This window comes from Lepidochelys kempii, chromosome 8, assembly GCF_965140285.1.
Source record: "Lepidochelys kempii isolate rLepKem1 chromosome 8, rLepKem1.hap1, whole genome shotgun sequence".
Taxonomy (NCBI): Eukaryota; Metazoa; Chordata; order Testudines; family Cheloniidae; genus Lepidochelys; species Lepidochelys kempii.
The window spans coordinates 74,638,823-74,659,418 of NC_136387.1; the positions used below are offsets into that span (position 1 = coordinate 74,638,823).

The 20,596-nt window shown below is 39.8% G+C and overlaps 1 protein-coding gene across 14 annotated transcripts in view; it reads left to right on the forward strand.

Moving 5' to 3' along the window:
* EVI5 (ecotropic viral integration site 5) overlaps window positions 1-20,596 on the forward strand; it is a 135,503-nt gene that overhangs the window by 76,215 nt on the left and 38,692 nt on the right. For 13 of the 14 annotated variants that reach the window (XR_012160410.1, XM_073357050.1, XM_073357053.1 and 10 more), the window contains one exon: window positions 4,997-5,092. The exons of the other annotated variant lie outside the window; for it this stretch is intronic. Coding sequence is in view for 12 of the 13 variants with exons in the window: in XM_073357050.1 (XP_073213151.1) it covers window positions 4,997-5,092 (96 nt within the window). In the remaining variant the exon portion in view is untranslated. Of the gene's footprint in view, window positions 1-4,996; window positions 5,093-20,596 lie in introns of those variants that run through there. 14 annotated transcript variants of the gene reach the window in all.

Sequence of the window (20,596 nt, forward strand, 5' to 3'; positions counted from 1 at the left end):
AATGTAAGCTTGGAACAGGCCCCATATCTAATTTTTTGTACAGAATCCTGCATAATGGCATTAATATACATTTTTTATTTGTAAATTATATTAATAGACAATTGTGACAATTAATTAATAGACAATAGACAATTAATAGACAATTGTGATTAACTTGCTTAGGTAGGACTGTCCTAATTTTCCCTCCACTTTCCCCTTCCCCAAAATCCTATCACTGATATAATCTGTCGTGCCTGCTGTCCTCCTGTTGTCCCCACACCCATTCTTCCCTGACTTGCGTCTTGCTTCTACCTCTCAATAAAAGCATGCTGTGGTCTCTCCATCCTCAAGAAGCAGTCCCTTTATTCCACCTGCCTTTCCAACTACTTCCTCTCCCATCCTTTAATCTCTAAACTCAAAGGCACTATTTGCCACTGTTGCCTACAATTCCTCTTTTCTAGCTCCACTTGGCCCCTTCATTCCACTGAAATTAATCTCACCAGGATCTCTGACTCCTTTCATGGCCAGAATTTCTGGCTCTCTACCTAATCCTCCTTCACTTGCTTATAAAACTGGTCACTTGCTCTTTCTTGAGATCTTGTCCTTCCTTGGGTATTTGTGTCCTCTCCTGGCTCTTCTACCCTCTGATCATTCTTTCATTGTATCTCAGTGGATCCTCCTATTTTGTGGGCAGTCACACAAGCTCTTCACTTGACCAACTTCTCCTTTAACATTTTTTTGGGCTTCTTGTATGACTTCAGCTACCATGTGTATGTGGATAGGTTTGAGAGTTATCTTTTCCACTCTTAATCAGCTCCTTCCAACCTATCCCACATCTCAGCGTGTCTTTCTGACATCTTGGATGTGTCACTGCAATTTAAACACAACATGGGCAAAACTGAACTCCCTATCTTTACTTTCCAAGCCTCCTCCCCTTATCCTTTTTGTTACTGTTGACAATACCATCATCTTTCCTACTGTCCATAAACCTAGATGTTTATATTTGGCTCCTTCTGCCTTATCCCACATATCCAGGCCACATCCAGATTTTTCTATAACACTTTTGAGTGTTCCTCCCCCTCTTAGCTGATCAGGTAAACCTTTTGTTCAGTTTCTCATCTCCCATATTACTACAGTGACTCCTGTGACCTCCCTGACAACCACATCATCCATCCCTAGGCTATTCACAACAAAACTGCTAGAATCTTCCTTGTCTTTTTATTCTAAACACATCTCTCTCACACCTTCTTGAGTGCCTCCATTTGCTCCCCCTCTTCCACAGCATTTTGTTAAGCTTCAAGTACAGTCCTTAAGACAATTCTGTCCCTCTTGTCTCCTGCTCTGCCAACAAGGCTATCCTTGATTCCCCTATGTTTGCATCTCCAGCTCTTCTTGCTTTTTTCACGCAACCTTCTGCTTGGAATGCCCTTCCTGAACTGATCTTTAAGGGCAAATATTGCCGCCTTGCATTCCTCCAAGACCCACTGTTTCCATGATATTTGCAAAAAGTTAGTCAACTAATAATGCATAAGTTTGAAGGGTGGTTGAGTGTAGTTATTTTTTAAAATGTGCCTCATGTGCTGTTTATATAATCTTGATTGCATCCCTCTTCACACAGTGTATGTTTGTTTTAGACTGCAAGCTAAAGCCTGGATGGTTGCTACCAGAATACAAGCACTTATTTAAAGTAGCATTTTGTAGTAGAAAACCTATTAGAACCAGTTTTATAATAGCACTTAGCTTATTACATTTTCTGGTATGTTTTCTGTTCACTTGCAAAACTTAATGCACACAGAGAAGGTGAAACTTTTGCAAGTCCCCCCAAGCAATATATTTTTTTCATGTTAGCATTACCTTTTGCGGAGAGATCTCAGATTCTCCTCTCCCACCCATTTCCCCCTCCAATAACAACCGAACACATCCTCAAAGCCTCAATCTTCATTCTTCTAGCTGAGAACTGAATGGGTCTCCCATGTACATAAACTGTGTTCTTTAATTTCCTGAGGGACAGGCATGTATGGTGACTCTTTCAGCCAAGTAAAGAGATCTTAAAATTAGAATATCTGCATGGGTAACCAGAAAAACCTCAAGTATGTATACAATCTAAATCTGGGAGTTTCCTTACTAGCATGACTGTCATCAATACAACCTCTTTGGAATAAAATGAGAGGTTTTCCATTGCAGTATCAGGGCCACTAGTTTCTCTAGTTTTAAATATTTTCATTTTATATCAACTAAAAGTATAGATGGGACCTGCTAGACATGGTTCAAGCAGAAATGCTTTGAACCAAAGAAAATATGTCAATGTAAGGAACCAGAAGGTATAAGAACTGTTGCAGTGTTTGGGAATGATGGCCATAGCAATGTTAATTATACCTATCACTGAAAACTAGGTATTTTAAGAGGACATGTGGGGGCCCCAGGGCCAGAGGGGAGGAACAGTAGAGGCTACATGAAGTCCTCAAGTCTCTTGCCTGAAATGGTGACACAGATATTCATTCCCCAAATGCAAGTTAATTTGACAATAGATGTTTTGAAATTGGTTGGAGTCCTACTGAAATGATTTTCATATTTGGGCCACTTCAGCACAACCCTCTTGAAAGCCAGAAAATTTAACATGCTATGGATGTTCAAAAATATGGTGTCCAGTGGGCAACAATAGTCCAGTGGGCAACTATTCACTAATATTCCAAACCTAATAGGGTTGATCTCTTCCTTCATGTTCGTCCATCCAGTGTTTTAAGAGCCACCTAATTAGGCCTCCCTTCCTCTCTGGGATTGTATCCTCTCATCTAAAACTTACTGCATCAGAAATGTGTAATATTAGGACTAATTAAGAGAATTGTATATCTGAGCAAATTACTTTAAAGTATAGACAAAGTCATGCAGTCAGGATAATTTTTCTTGAAAAACCTTGATCACCCCCCCCACAAAAAAAAAAAAAGTCTTAGACTCCTGTCCTGATTGCCAGTCTCCTGCTTGGGGAGGGGGAGAATAGTTCCTTTGCAGTGTTATCATTTCCTTGTTGGATGCTACTGCTTTGCAGTTTAATTCCTTGAATTTCTCCAAGAATAAGTCCAGTTGAGCAAAGTTCACAGATCTGTGCAGCATCTGACTAGAAGAGGCTGCTCAATAAAGGGAGCTAGGGGTTTTTTTTATTGGCACACTTCCCACTGCCGAAGTGAAAGATGCTGCATCTTCTGGTTCTGAGACGTTAGCTGGTCCACTGTTCATTCCTCAGTTATTTGTCATGAAACTGTAAAATCACCTGCTATGTACCATCAGTGTATTAGTCTAATTTTGAATAAGTTGACCATACTTCTCAACTTTACTGAGAGCAGATACATCGACTTGTTGTGAACATTTCAAACTTTATCAAGAATTTGAAGTGTCTGTCAGTGTTCCTCTTGTTGTATCTGATCAACAATTCACCAGCTGTATGATGTCATCTTGAATTGTTTGTAATCAGCACAGTCAGATTAAAAGGAATCCAGTTACTATACTGTTAGGGCTAAACTCTGCTTTAAGGTAAAGTAACCCAGCAGCCCTGCATGGGTGGAACTGAGGGCAGAATATGGCCCTCAGCCTGAATGAGATATGAGGTCTGAGTCAGTAGCATTACATTTGTTGACTCTACGGTTTTCATCACTCTGAAAAATAACAGGTAACTAATGTAGTAGAACAGGTCCACAGTTATTGTGAAAGTCAGAATTTAGAAAAAAACACTTTACAATATCAAAGAGGGAGTGCTCTTTTTTTTAGTCTTTGTAATCTTCTAATAACTAAATCTGAAATTTAATTTAATTGATGGCTGTAGAAGTGATAGTCAAGTAACAGAAGGAAAAATCATGTCCACAACGTGCTCTAATAGTGCAGTGATGGGAAACAACTGATGTTCTTTGTTTACAAGATCCAATAAAAGGCCAACTTTAAAATTACTGTAACGACTGTTCCAGAATAAAAAAAAAAATACAGTTCAAAATCTAAATCTATATCTGATTTTTGGTACTGCCTTTACATCAGAAATACTGTTATCTATCCAAGTTCTGATAACTATAGCACAGTTATCAGTTTTCAAATAGCTGAAAAAAATCAAGCATCAAACTCTAATGGAAGTGTGACAATCTCCAAATTTAGGGAAATTTATTCTGTAGACTTCTAAAGATATTTCACACAATACGAATCTTATAGGACCTTTGTGGTCTGAACTAACTTCCATTCCCCACAATGTTTAACTAAAAGATTATTTAAATTTGATTTTTTTTTAACTTGAATGTCAAACATCTGCATTGTAGAATGGCATACACTTAAACCACTGCTAGGATATATGGCTCAGGTGCTTGATTAAAAGGACTTTAGTTATAGTGGTTTGTCACTGTTACAGATAATCCAGTTTGATGGTAACATTACAAGTTGCCTTATGTGAAACGAGTCAGTTGAGAGCGCATGGACTCCTGTGATAGATACCTTGTTAGCACTGGGAGGCCAATGTTTGAATTACTATGGAGACTAAGCCTTTGACAGCTAGGGGTGTGCTTTACATGCCAACTGTTGAGGTACACTGGTTTGCAGTGTTGCTGTCCATGCTATATCACTTCTGTGGATGAAGAGAATACTTCACTTGTACTCTTAATCTAGTCCTTTTCCTGGGTATTAAAATCTTAAATTACACTTTTAGTTATATTTCTTCTCCTCTCTCTCCCCCATCCCCCAAATAAAGGGAAGACAAAGAACAAAATAGAGGAATGGGGAAGGGAGGAAGGGGGACAGGGAGGAAGAGCCCCATCTCGAGTTTCATCTGCTAGGAATAAATTAGGGTATATCTACGCTACAATTGAACATCCATGGCTGACCCATGTCAGCTGACTTGGGCTCAGGCTGTAGGATTGTAAAATTCTATGTAGATGTTCAGGCTCAAGCTGAATCCCTGGCTCAGGGAGCCTCCCCCTCAGAAACCCAAAATATCAGAGAAAGTTCTCTTGATTTTACAGCTTAGCCCTATTCACCTCTTTTTCAGAACAAGGAAGAAGTGATGGCAGTAAGACTCCGTGAAGCAGACAGCATAGCAGCTGTGGCAGAACTCCAGCAGCATATTGCTGAACTGGAAATCCAGGTAACAAATAACACTTGCAAATGCTAAATGTGCAACATAGTACTGGCCCCATCCTTATTTAGCATTATCCCTTTTATTTGCTCCCTTTTCCTTCTTACCTAAGCACAAGGCCATGCTACTCTAATGTTGGGTAATGCTGTACTGTTGAATATTTCCTTTTAGAAATAAAGACCTTGCTTTCTGTCAAATAAATATATTTCTGGGATGTTAATTATTGCTTCCATGCAAGTGACAGAGAGCCATGCATTTCCTCTTGGCTTCTAACTTGCATGTTTGCCTTTGCTGAATTTGTCAATGTAATGTAAATGTAAACTACCAATGAATGTTTCAAAAATTGAAAACCTCCTTTTAGATTTAAAAAAAAAATTCTCATCGTTTAATTCCAGTCACCTTTCTTGTTTTGCCCAATTGTACTGCCAGGGCCAGAAGTGTAGGCATTGTCCTAAACCCACATTTCAATTGTCTCAGCTATATATTGTTTGACTTTAACTATAATAGTCTTACTACAGGCCATAGCAAGAGCATCTGAGGGTGCTTTCTGAAGCTTCTATTTCAACCCCCTCACTTCCAATCTATACTTCTGGGCTTATATTGTTCCATGGCCTGATGACTTGCTGGCTCTAGGGATAATCAGTGACAATTATGTACCCTTTAGGTACTTTTCTGCTATCAAAAATCTGACCCCATGTCTCACCTACAACTCTTCTGTCTTAACTCTGCTGTGCCAGTTTTAATTGTCCTCCTTACAACTTCTCACAGCTGAATGTCAACCGCTGTCTTAACTGGGACTTCTTTCTTCCCTCTGAGTTGCTGTAACAACTTCAGTCGAGAGCTTCCTCTTGCCCACTCACCAGATTGATTTGAGGGAATCAACCCCCGAATCGCCTGGTGTTCTAAGCCTCTAGAGTCAGAACAGAGTCCAGGCACTGCTGCTGTCTAGCAGTCTCTAGACACGGTCTCTTGAGTGCAAACCCTCCGTCTAGCATGCCCCTTCTGAGAGCAGTGACCACATGCCCTACTGCCCAGTCCCTGGAACCATTGCTAAGTCCTCAAACTTTCCTCCTGCGCTGCCCAGCTTAAAAACTCTCCCAGAACTCCAGCCAGGTGGTGGTGTGAATCCACAGTCTACTACTTCATGGGCTGTGGGGTGGTAGGCATAATGCGTGAAATTCAGATACTTTGCACAGGATTCTAAAACCATTGCTCTTTATTTAATTGCACGACATACATGGATTAGTTTTTAAAAAACAAAACCCTATGTATATTTCCCTGCCTGTTTCCTCAACACTCCAAAGTATAATTTGGGATGGGGTGAAGATTCTCTGGGAGCTGTCCAGGCTTGTGTTCTGAAATGTGGAGTCTTCTTCCCCCAGTTCCTCTTCTCTGGCCTTGGCCAGTCTGTCCTCTTCCTCTTGCCCCTTTCTTTGCGCTTTCTTTTCCCCTGTGAGTCCTTTTTTTTTTTTTTTAAACCCCTCCTTTGTTACTTCTTTCTGTGTCACGCTGCTGGTAACTTTCCACCTTCTCCATTTCCATTACCCCTGCAAACAAATTGGGAGAAATCTCTTCTGGCTTAAATGTCCTCTGGCTTCAGGCATTTCCACCTGGATAGGTGACCATTACATTCTAATAAGTTGTCATTGTCCCTGAGCTGCCAGCTATGTAACACAGCCCTGCCAGCCCATAGTAGATTCCATATTTACTTAAAGGCATTGAGTGATGCTGTAATTTTGTAGCACCAACTTCATAATATCAGTCAGACTTCCTAGTTGTACAGAGAGACTTCCCAAATTGCCCCAGTCGTTTCCTCTGAAATGTTGCCTTCAAAACGTTTCTCTTTAGCTTATTGTGGCCAAGCTTTTCTCTCCCTTTGATCCCTCAACTACTGTATCTTTTTTCCTTTCCCCTTAGCTGTACTTACATGATCCAAACTTTTTTAAAATCCCAACCTATTCCTTTACTGCACTCTTGTCTTGCTGTCTGTACAAGAAAGCGATACAGCATCTGTTCATTTTCTTTGCGACACTGATGTCTGTTTTATAGGCTGCTGTGTACAAATAAAGTTAACAGAGCCTTTATGAAGCTTCCTTTACCATGAATACTTTTCCTCAAGCACAGTAGGCACATAAATGATTGAAAGATAGAGCAATCATCTGTTTTATCACATTGTGCCTAGATACTGTGTGATAAGTGCCTTAGAAATGCATAATAAGTAAAATTATTACAGATGAATTGCTTATCTCTGAAGTAAGATAACAAGAAAATAGCTGCGTTTTAGTCAATCTCTTCTCACGTACTCTTCATATGTACTAACAAACATTTTATTAAAAAAGGTGAACTACACTTTTATCCACTTTTTTTAAATCCTAGATTTTAAGACCGGAAGGGGCCTTTGGATCATATGGTTCAGCGACGTGAGTCGCATGCATAGTTGCACAACACCTCTGTGGGCTGCACAGAAACAAAATAGCATCCTCTTGCAGCGTGACCTCACACATACAGTGCATGTGAGGTCCAGCTGTGTGGTGAATGCCATTTTGTAGAGCAGGTCTGCTGCACTGGTGCATGCGTTCAGGAGTTGTGCAGTTGAACTAGTTAGTCTAGCCTCCTGTATAACAAGGCTGTAGAGTTTCACCATTATCTCTATATTGAGCCCAATAACTTGTTAGACTAAAGCAGAACTTCTTGCTAAAAGGCATCTGGTCTTAATTAGAAGACTTTAGGAGATGAAGAATTCACCCTCCCTTGGTAGGTTGTTCCAGTAGTTAAACACGGTCTTAAACTTGTGCCTTATATCTAATTTGAATTTGTCTGGCTTTAACTTCCAGCCATTGTTCTTGTTTGCTTTTCTCCATTAGAGTAAAGAGTTCGGTACCTGGTGTTTTCTCCCAGAGAAGGTCTAGACAACATAATCAAGTCACCTTTCAATTTCTTTTTGATAAGATAAATAGATTGAGCTCTCTAAGCCTCATATTAAGGCATTTTCTCCAGCCTTCAGACTATCTTTGTGGCTCTGCTCTGTACCCTCTCTAATTTTTCAACATCTTCTTAAAAAAATGGACACCAGAACTATGTGCAGTGTTCTAGAATCTTTAACAATATACAGTCAATCACTTCCCTACTCATTACTCCTGTTTATGCATCCAACGATCACTTTTGCCACAGTATAACATTAAAAGCTGATGTTAAGTTGCTTGTCCTTTATCACCCCTAAATTCTTTTCAGTCTCTTCGCTTTCCAAGATACAGTCCCCTATTCTGTAGGTATGGCTTGCATTCTTTGTTTCTAGATGTGCAACTTTCCATTTGGCTGTATTAAAATACTTCTTAAGTAGTGACCTTGTTTTAGCAGGCCTTGTTGTTTCCTGTTAACATTCTGTAGCTTGTTTCAATGAGATGCATTCACTTTTTTCAGAAATAAGAAAAGTGGATGTTTTCTTCTGTTTGTAATCCATTTATGGTTTGAAGTCATTCTGTCATGTCTGACATTCAGAGTTGCTCATTTTTCAAGCTTGTGCTGTTCAGTTTCCTTTGTGTGCTGCTGATGCTATTAACAGGTTTCAGATCAGTCTGTTGAAGTAGCTGCATTTTGTATTCCAGTATTTGGCCATTGTTTTGTCATATCCCGGTTATGTACGGACACATCACTTTAAACTTGAGTTTGTATTCTTTCAGTAGAAATATTAGTTTCTCTAACATAAATCTAGGACATAAAGACATTTTAAAATGCTCATTTGTGATTAACTAGATTGTGCTAAAGTTTTCAACATATGAAAAGCATTGTGAGCAGATAAGTTCTCTTAAAGATATTGCAGAGACAAGGTGGATGAGATAATATATTCTATTGGACCAACTTTTGTTGGTGAGACACAAGCTTTTGAGCTACACAGAGCTCTTCTTCAGGTCTGTGTAGATCAAAAACTTGTCTCTCAGTAAGAAGTTGGCCCAGTAGAATATATTACCTCAACCACCTTGTTTAATATCATGGGACTAACACTGCTACAACATTTAGCTTAAAGATAGTACCTCTGGTACCAATAATGAAGCTTGTGCTCAAAACCTACTACTTCGGGAATCCATACCCAAAGCCTTCATAACGCCTTAACCAAAAAAACAATAGAATAGTCATGGAGAATAAATGCTTATTTCTAGAGCTAGTGAACTACAGCCCCAAATAAAACACAAACAGAAGTTTTGCCTTTAAGAAGCTGCAGATCTATATATTACACAAAAAACAAACCCTACATGAACATTATTAAGGTTGCAAAGTCAAGCACTCAAAAGTTAGGAAATCTCAGAATTGAGATTGCATACATAATCTTAATTTGGCCCATATGTATTATGATCCAGTCTGATTATCACATACTGTTTATTTCTTAAATTTTGAGTGCTTGACTTTACACCCTTAATGTTCTTTTAACATAGTTTGTGTGTAATTTCTGATCTTATTAAAAAAGAAAATTGGGAAAGACTGATTGTCATGTGGCATCATATTGACCCTCTACATGGTTCACCAGCAGGGTAGGAACCTTTAGATCCATGACAGACTTCTGCCACTTGAACTAACAGAGTAATGGATAGCAGAAATAGATGATCTTATCCTCTATGTGAACCAGCACTAAAGGAGAAGACACTGCTAGTGAGTGGTGGATATTTGCTGCCAGCAGAGGAATGGTGACTCAGGAATCGTGGACTTGATTCTAGGCTTCGGGGAGTTCTCTAGTGGGCATAGACTATTCTGCCATTTTACCCTAAGTTTGACCTGTTCTGACCCATTCCCTCCAACCTGTCCCTGTTTCTATCTCACCACTGGCTCCTCGTCCCATTCTCTTCTCACCTAGGCAGTCCCAGTTTTCTTGCCTGGTAAATCCTAATATTACCTCTCCTTACACTCCATCCCAGTCTCCCCACCCCTCTAGTTCCTTGTCCCCAGTTACCTTGGCTAGCTAACTCAGTTCACTCCCTGATTTCCGGTTGCCTGCCTCTCCTGCCCACCCCTGGGTTTCTCATTCGATTTGTGTCTTCACCTCCTCTTGTTCCAATTTTTTCCCAGCCAGTCACCGTGCTCATCCTGGCTCCTTGTCCAATCTCCAATCCCTCCCCCAACTGGTTCCAAGTCTGTCGTTTTGCCCTGCTAGTTTTTTCTTTTGTCCCAGCCTCTTCACCAGGTTTGTTGTGCCATCTACTCACCCACAATATCCTGGGTTTGGCTCTTTGTTCCCTATGTGTTTGTCAGGTGGGTTCCTCTCCCACAATACCCGTTTGCCAGCAGAGGGGTCACTGAGAATACAGGGAAGACAGGCCGCCAGTTTCAGTGCCTGGCCATTTGCTCTGTAGGGATTGTGCACACAGTGTGGTTAGCATTAGGAGCTGTGGGGGAATGGAGCATGCTCAGTGAGGCTGGAATCTTCTGAGATTAGATGTAAACCTCTAGCAAGTCTCCACGGAGCATGTGTTGTCTGCCGTTTTTTCAAAGTCTGATACATTGGCCTCATTTGGGTGGATTTTCACCAGGATGACAAAAGGCACATCCCTGACACAAAGGCTATTCCCTGCCAAAATTCAAATCTTTGCTCTATCATGGCCATGCTTTAAAGCTTTCCAAAGAGAAGGTCTCCAGAATTTTGACACTGGAAAATCTGGTAATTTTCTCTAGTGTTGTCCTTAACTGCTGAACTGTTTTGGCTGAAATTTTCCAGAATAGATACAGCCTGAGGCAGACACCCACATAGAAAATTTTATTCCAAATGGTTAACATCTGTTAGTTTTAAAAGCACATGAAAACGGGGCCTTACAACTGGAAGTATCAGGTAGCCTCAAAACTAAACTATGCTACTGCCCGACCTATAATAGAGAGATGAGAATTCTCTGTGGAGAAGGATCTGCTTCCATGTGTCCTCTTAAGATTGTTCTGTTGCATGGTCACTTCCAACCATCTCATCATTGCTCTGACCTAACCCAGGGATGCAAGAGGGTCCTTCAGGATCACTCCTCTTTAAGACATTACTACTTGTATTTCAAGTCTTAAAGTGCACTCTGGATAACAGGAATTTATGAAGTGTCTGTGGCTGACTCTAAAACTAAGTGATTAAACTTAACTTGGAGCATCACAAACGGCTACGCTTGTGGCAGTGTTGTAGGGTTGATAAAAATGCAGGGGGGGAAGTCAAGTTACCACATACTCTTCCTTTTGAGGGGGAAGGGTGCTTTTCTAAGAAACTCTAGGGATTAAGTGTCAGACCAACATGGGCCATAATCATGTTTAGCCTAAATCATGCATTTTTCCGTGAATTTTTTCCTAGGTGCAAGTGCAAGACACTTGGTGTTAAATTTGTAATACATATGAAGTATCACTACACCCACACTAATACTGATCTGACTGTACGTATACAGGTGCTAAATTTAAATCACTGTTTTGGATCACTTTTAGTTTAGGTTAAACACAATGGTAGATAAAAGGAAATGCAAAATTCTAGTACTTAACAGTGGATATAATTGTCTAACAAAATAGCTTTTGATTATTTCTCTATAACCATAGGATATTTAGGTACATTTCATAATAACTGGAAATGTTGTTTTTTGGTACGTTGAATGCAGTTTTCCCTGATGGTTTAAGGCATTCAGTTCCTGATGTTGGTAGGTTTTGAGGGTTTTAGTCTGAGTGAACATATTTAAGTGCAAAAAATAATCCATTCCACAGAGATTCCTAAGCAAAAGGCATATAAACCTGTTCCTTGTTTCATTTCTGTGTTACTCAGAGTACTCAAGTTTTAAAGAGAACTGAAAACAAATATAAAATTTAGCCTCTGTCCAACAGTGTGAACTTAAATCCAAGAAATGATTAAAAAAGCAAACCAACAAGATTCATACCGCTAAATGAATTGTCACCTTTGCCACTCTTCTTACCTCTGCTTCCCTTCTTGTGTTTGACCCCCCCATTTGTCAATTTAAATTTAGATTATAAAGTCTTCAGGGAAGGAATCATGACCTGTTTTGTAAGGTATCTAAGGTGTTTTTGAAAAATTAGGTTTGAGTACAATTTATTTATTTATTTTATTTTTTTTAAAGAAAACTAAACTAGTGGTCAGAACTTATTCTTTAGGTCAGTCTGGACAGTGGGTAACATTGCTTCCTCCTGGCTCACTTCTAGGCAAATTCAAATAATTCTGTTGCATCTACCCTGTCCCATCCATTTAAAACTCAGTTGAGAACAATTGTAAAGGAAGTCCATGATTGTGCTAGCTCTCCTCCACAGTCTAAACCTGTAACGCCGTTTTTCTAGAATAAAGCCTTTCTGTGACCTCCGTTTAACAACTTTTCCAAGTACTGACTTAAGTAAAGAAATTGTTTCCATCTTTTTCAAATTACAGGAAACTTTTTTACTCTTATCAATAGTGGTGCATGATGTTTATGATGTGTTTTTTGAAAGTCTAGGATGAGTCACCCTGAAGTCACTGAAAGGCCACTACTCACCACATTTACCCTTCTGAATAAACTTCATTTACATTTTCTAATGCAAAGTGTCTCTTCACCACACAGCAAGAGTTTAAAAAGCCTTCCAAGGTGACTGTGAAAGTCAGGGTGAGGCAGATTACTGCTATGTAGACAGTTCTAAATCAGTAAAAACATTTTAGAAGGTAAAAGAGCCTTTCCTTTTGGCTGCCATTGATTCAATCATTTCTCATCTAGTGATCTGAGGAACTGTAGTGTTCTGATCATCTCAGAGGTAGCTATGTAAATCATTTTTATCTTAAACTTTTTTTTCATATTTCAGATCTAGCTTTCTTAAACTCTTCAAGGGGGCCTTTGTATATTCCTGTGTGTGTAATGCACATGCCACACCCTGGTGTCCCTGACATTCCAGAGCCTTCTGAAAACCAATACGTTGGGACTGCTCAGGTGTCCTGTTATGGCACCAAACACCTGGACCTTAGATTTAAAAGGTCTGTGTGGCCTCGTCTCTCTCATTTGCTTCATTTCCATGGCTAGCTTTCCATGGGTTAAGGGATATTTCCACATTTAGAGTAACTTTCAGGATTCACTTTTTCTAAAACTTTAATACAAGGTAACAAAAAAAAAAAGTGTTTGGCAGTTCACACTGCCGAACACAGTTTTTGTTTGTACCAGGTCTGTTCTTTTTGGTCATATGGCCAATAATGGCTACAGAGATGGAAATATGGGTGTATGTAAGTGGCCTACATCATGGTCCTCCATCCTTCTGTTCCTGGCTCTGCATTCCTGTTCTGCTTGGAGGAAGCCCATTTTCTGGATGGTTGCTTAGGTCAGTCTCTCCACACCTTGAACCCTCACTAATAGGTAGTAGGGGCTATGTGCCTTCCTCACCGTAAAGGCCTTATAAACATGGTATTGGGATTCCACATAAGATTGGTCACTTGCCTTTGGGGAAAGGTCAGGGAAAGCCAGGCAAATCCGTGATGAAGTCTGTGACATTTCAGCTATGAAACCCAATCTAAGTCTTGGGTGAGCACAGAGGCTTCATCACTAGTGCTGAGAAGTAAGCCTTTCAGTGCCAGAACTTTCTGTGCTGATGCAAAATCCAGCTCTTAAGGAGCCCATCTGTGTGGGTCTCAATATACAAAGAAACCTGTTTTAGGTTAAACTGTGTTCATTTCAAATGGGGGGGTTGGATGAGAGCTGGGAAAAGAATTCCAAAAATGAGGACCAAGAGAACATTGTGCCAGCAGCCTCCTTTTAAATCCATGGGACTCCAGTTCTCGTGCCTCCACTATCTATAGGGTGGCAGTGGTGCAGATACTCTCTCAGGTAGAAGTGTAGGTTGAACTGCTGGCTATTTACAGTCTCCTAAGCACTGACTCGGTTATCTGCTCCAAGTGAATCTGGCCAACGTGCATCAGATGTCCTCTGGACCCAGAGACTCATCCACACAGGGATTTCCAAGGTGGGTTCAGCTCCCCCAGTGGAGGAAAAGAATACCTAGCTTAGACACCCCCAATGGGATTCTGTTTATCAGAAGGAATTGTGGTGGCTGAGGCTTCCTGGTTCTCTTGTAACATTGGCTTCTGACATTCAGTGCCACAAGAGAATGCTTGTTGCAACACCAAGGGGCATTGCTTTTCTAGAATTCTCCCAAGTCAGCAGCACCAGGAAGTGTGGGGGTTGCATCCTGGAAGTGTGAACATGCAGAGGCAACACTCCTGGGGGGGTTCATTCATTGGTGTTCAGCTATCCTTGTGATACATGGATTTAATTTGATATTTGAGCATACGTTCTGAGATTCTTAAACAAAAAACACCCCACCAAAATCCTAAAAATGTTTAGACTCAATATTTTCTTAAACCCTTTCATTGTCCTGATAACATACACATTGCTTGCCAAAATTGTTTGCTGTAGATTGCCTCGTCTCTTGTAGATTTTAGTCTTCAGTCGTCTTATAAATGTATAGTGTTTAAAATAACACTCATTACTTGCCTAGAGACCAGATACTCTGCTTTGTGTCATGACCTCTACTAACACCACAGATTTTCTGTAATAGTGCTCCCAAAGAAAAACCCACATCCTACGTATAACCTTAGATTTTTGAGACCTATATGAAAAGAGAGATTACTAATTGCTTCTGTTATTTCCTTTAATGGTGTGATCTCTACCTTACAAAGACTAAGATTCCATTTAGAATTCACAAGTTCAATTCTGAAACAGCCCTGTAGTGAAGAAAAGATAATGTCTGTCAGATATAACCGGCAACTCTTTAAAAACAAAACAAAAAAAACTTTGATTAAAAAAGACACTTAGCATTTAGTACTGTGGCTTTATTTCAGCACAGAACCATGGGAAACTGAACTGAGAGTTCTGAGCTATTGGTATATTTAGCCCCAGGCAAGATGGTGGATGCAGCACACTTCCTTTCAGTTGCTTCATACGTGGTGATGACTTCTGAAGGAAGCTTCATCAGAAGTTCTGTTTTCACAATCTTTGTGGCCAAGGTACAGGAATTTCAGGGTGGGGACTTTAAAAAGGAGGGCAACAAAGAGCCCAGAGCACTACTACTGCTAGAAGGTATGAAGTTGGCTCTGTGGTAGTTTCAGGTATATTTAAAAGTTAAGGGTTGGTTTTTTTGTTTTTTTTTAATGGAATTAAATTGGAAAATAAGTAGTATGACTGTTAAGTACAGTACTCTTGTGTTTTGCCATCAAGCTCTACTTTGGGGCACAGTTTAAACTATTTTTCAGTATGCTGCTGTCTGTACTGACAAACTGAAGATGCATTTTAGTATGTTGGGGAAACTTAAAGCTTCTGGTAGCTGGGTAGCAGACAGTTTGAGAAAGTAGGATAAGTGCACTAGCTTGGATATTTCTGCTCAGCTAAGCAGTGAGATAGCTAACGAAAAGTTGAGAGCAAAGATTGGGATTCTTAAAGGAGCCTAAGGAAGTAAGATGCCCAGCTCCCATTGAAATTCAATTAATTTCCTTATTTTCCTTTTGGAAAATGGCATTTACTAGGTTTCAGAGTTAACACCATTGATGATGATGGTGGCAATTAACAGCTTTTAGCTCTCAGAGACATTAGTTTACCCTTTTTCACATTGAGTTATTCTTTGCAGCCATAAGGGCTATTAAAATGTAACTTTAAAAATAATTTAAATTCTTGATCAAAATATTACAACAGAAGCCCACAGCCAGAGAGTCACTGAATATATAGGGAGCTTGCTGGTGGTTAGGGTACCAGCTCTTCCCCCCCCCCCCCATTTTTAAAAAAACTATATTTATAGAAGACCTATATCTACTGTCTAGGCTTTTGGGCATACTTCATTGTTAAATGCAAAGTGATGCACATTAGAAAACATAATTCTAACTACACATACAGAATGATGGGTCTACATTAGCTGTCACTACTCAGGAAAGAGATCTTGGAGTCATTGGGGATAGTTTTCTGAGTACATGTGCTCAATGTGCAGCAGTAGTCAAAGTTAACAACATTAGGAAAGAGCTATAAGACAGAAAACGTCATAATGCCACTATAAATACATGGTACGCCACAGCTTGAATATTATGTGCAGTTCTGGTTCCCCATCTCAAAGTATTAAAATTGGAAAAAGTAGAGAAGGGTAACAAAAATGATCAGGGCTATAGAAGAGCTTCCATATGAGGAGGGATTAAAAGGATAGACTGTTCAGTTGGGAAAAGACGTCTGAGAGGGGATATGGTAACGGTCTATAAAATCGTGAATGGTCTGAAGGTGAATAAGGAAGTGTTGTTTTCCCCCTCACATAACACACACATTAGGGGTCAGCCAATGAAATTAATAGGCAGCAGGTTTAACACACAAAGTACTTCACATAACACACAGTCAACCTGTGGAACTCATTGCCAATGGGTGTTGGGAAGGCCAAAAGCATAACTAGATTCAAAAGAGAATCGGGTAAGTTCATGGAGGATAGATCATCAATGGCTGTTAGCTAAGATGGTCAGGGATGCAACCCTGTGCTCTTTGTCCCTGAACTTCTGACTGCTAGAAGCTGGGACTGGGCAACAGGATGAATCACTTGATTGCCCTATTCTGTTCATTCCCTTTGAAGCATCTGGCATTGGCCACTGTCAGAGAGGATAGTGGGCTAGATGGGCCTTTGGTCTGACCCACTATGACTGTTCTTAGGCTCTTACCATTTAAGAAAGCATAAATTAACTGTTTTGGCTGTAGAAGACTTGCCAAATGAAACATACTAACAAGTTTCAGAGTAACAGCCGTGTTAGTCTGTATTCGCAAAAAGAAAAGGAGTACTTGTGGCACCTTAGAGACTAACCAATTTATTTGAGCATAAGCTTTCGCTCAAATAAATTGGTTAGTCTCTAAGGTGCCACAAGTACTCCTATACTAACAAGTGTAACTTCAGCAAAAGAACATTTATTGTGTTCTGTTTTTTTCACATCCCAAACCAACAAAAGTGTTCCTTATTTCTTTGGTCTTGCTAGGTCCTCCTCTGAAATCAGAAGGTCAGACACTATTCGTATCGCAACTTCAGTTGGGAGGCAGCAGTTTAAACTGTCATTTGAAAATCTTACTTGGGAACTGTTTGATGTTTTCAAATGTGTTCAGTCTTTAACCATTAGAATACTCAAGAACTGTATACGTATTCTAAACTAAAGGATGAGAACAAAGTATTACTGGGCTCTTGTCCTTCTCACTGTGAGCCAATAGCCTTCTGCTCTTCTTGTTTCTTTCAGTGTTCTAGTTCTCTTCAAACTTCAGTAGTTGAACTGCCATAAACCACAGCAGGTTCCCAGGCTCAGAGGGTTTGGTTGGGGGAAAGGGAACAGGCTGCATCCAGTAGAGACAAGAGTCTGACCCATTCCTTTCTCCCAGAGACTAGAAACCTTCCCTTGTCCTAGCACAATATACCCTATTGGCTTTTAGGCACTATACTAATCAGCTCTCTTAAGAGTTAAAAAAAACAGTTGATCATACCACAGGAGTGGTATGAAGATTGGCAGCAGCAGATAAGGAAGAACTTGGCTCACCAGAGAAGCAAAAGTGGTAGTAGGTAGTAAAAACTGTTAGGTGAGGTCCTCCTCACCCCCACCCCCAATAGTGAGAGCCAGAGGGTGCAGCAGCCATTTTTTCTGGGCAGTCCTCTTAATCCTGTAAATTGCTGTGGTAGTAACCTAGTTCTTGAGTCCTGAAGTAGATGGGTGCACCATCCTGAAGCTGTGGTGGCTGCCAGGACCCCATCTTCAGGTACTTGCCTCTTATGGGGTAGATTATGCTTGGTGGGGTGCCTGGACTAGTTGGTATGGGGTCAGTAAGGCTGCAGGGCTGGCATGCTTTTCTTCGTCCCTGCTTGTAGTAGATAGGGGTTTGCATTTGCTACTTTCTCTGAAGCAACCTCCTTCATCAGGAGCATGCAGCCTCATGACAGCAGTCTTTCTTCAGCCTAAAGATAACATCACATTATCTAATGCCCCCCATCCCCTCCACAAAAAACCCCAAAACCTGTCCCCTAGGCAAAGGCCAATTTGAGCCTAGTGCTTAATCCAGATCTGTCTCTAGTTACTAATTTGAGAAGGATAAACAGGTAAATGCACTAAGGCATCAAATCATTGTAATAGATTTAAGTTGTGCATTGTGGGGGAGAATAGCTTACATAACAAATTTAATGAAGTGTTACTGTCAGGAGTCCGTAACTTGGTTTCAATTCCATTCAGTACTTGTTAAAACTCCACTTTTCTTTTCAGTTCCTGTCCCATTTCCCTATCCTTTTCAACCTCCTCAGTTCCCTATCTGTCTATTTCAGTTCAGCATTAATTCAGGTCCCTATTACAGCTACCACTTCTCAAACCATACATTTTCAGCATAGTTCATGACTAGGAACTAAATGGAAAGATCAGTATTAAGATTGGAATTAATCCCCCAAAATAAGGTTTCTTTATAAAGCCAAGGCTGGTAAACAATTTTATTTTTCTCTAGAGCATTGCAGTAAAGAACCAAAGGTAAAGCCTTTGTACAACTTCCATCTATAGGTCAACGAATGTTTAGAGATTCAGGGTGTTTGACCACCTTTGGGGCATGGGGGTAGTATCTTCACCAATCTCATTTCCTCAGTGGTAGCTAGATCACGGTCACAGCTTAGATATTCATCTAGAATTATGATGTGTAAGCAGAAGCCTAAGCTGCCTGGACACAATGTCTGATGGGTTTTAACTTTGCTATGGTTAGTGTTTTCTCAAGATACAAATCTGTATGGTATAATTTCATAAGAGATGGGGGGGAGGGGGGAATGTCAAATGTGAAGACACTATGGTGGAGTGGTCACAAAACTATAGTTAAGGTTGTGCTTTATAATCTAATGTTGTGTTAAAGCCCCAACTGAAACGGCACAGTTGTGGAAACAATTGAACCATTTATGGATGATCATCCTTGGAAACTTGCTGATGCTAAAGGACAAGTTCGTGAAAAAATTAGGCCTTACTTCGGTTTCTGCAATGGCAGTAGGAACTTCCTAAACTAAAAGTTTTCCCCACATCAGGATAGCAGGTGAGCGTATATATCAAGGTATTGTATCATCAGAACAGAAGATAATTCAGATAATTTTGACTTTTCTGAGGAAATGGAAAGGAAGGGAAAAATCTTTGGTAGATATAGGCTGTTGTAAACTTTTAAGCAGTTTGACGTAGTCATGGACTATCTGTACTGGCTTGTCCTTGTTGAGGTCCAGAATGTATACAGAATTTAACATGGTACTGTAAAGTTGTAAGGACAGTTGCACAATCCTGGTCAGTTATGGGCATCTGTGTAAATGATTCATTTTCTCTCATGAAATCTAAGATTTAAATAGGACACATTTTATTAGGTTTAACAAATCAATGTGTGCTCAAATCATATCTTAAAATGCAAAAGCTCCATCTCATCCTAATCGCAGATATACTAAGAACCTTTGTCTTCTGTTCAGCTTTTCCTTTAGTTTTGCACTAGCTGTGCTGCCTTAAAATAGGAAGCCTGTTAACTGCAAGTCTGAAAAAGAACCTTAAATCGGGTCCCTCACAAATAGTTGCATTCCCCACCCCCTCCTGCTTATCAGAAGCTACCATATGGGAATTGCTAGAAAATAATTGAGATCAACATAAGTGAAAGAAAAAATTCTTAAAATATATCTGAATGGGGAAAAGCAATTTATCCATTTTATGAAGTTAAAAACTTAAATTTATTTTCTGCGTAAAATGCATTAGTGAGCTCTCATCAGTTTTGAGAAAATAATTTGAGTAAGAGGCTTTTATAATCACACCAAACTATAAATCGGATATTTACTTAAGTTTGTTTATGAAGTATAAAATTGTGTTTATGCCACTGATTCATTGGTTAGACTAGATTATTACTGTCTTTTTAAGGCAAGATAATTTTGGTAAGAATTTTAGTTTAGACTGATCATGACTGTAACTTCTTACGTAATGCCTAAAATGTTTTCCAACGAGTTGGTAGTACTTTGTATAACTTTAAATAGTTACGTTGGTGATGTAAACTGTCAGCCCTAATATTGGTAAATTTTGGTAAATTTTATTTTCAAAATGTTTAAATACATCGCTGTATTTTTTCCAGTGATGTTAGCCTAGTGGTACCTTACGTGACTAAGAACTCTAATGAAAATAACTCTCTCACTAGTTAGAGATAACATCAGCAGTCATGAAGGCCCTAGTACCTTGTCCTAACACCAGCTTTGTTTTTCCTTCCCTATGTCCTTGCAATTTATAAACTACTGAAGCTAGACTTAATCTGTTACTTAGTACAGCCACTAAGAGCAACAACATCAAACTTCTAGTGCTTTGTGTTGCAAGGGGAAGTTGCATCATTTTTCTCTGAGAAGTGACACTTGAAAATGGCACACAGGGAACCCCACAAGGTCAGCTACTTCCACATCATATGTATTTGGTGTATGAATATTTTTCTAGTTGCCAGTTCTACAGACACCATGAAATCTGAAAGATAAACTGGCATCTTTCCTTCCCTTGCATCACCAATAATGAAGGTTCTGCAGGCAAAA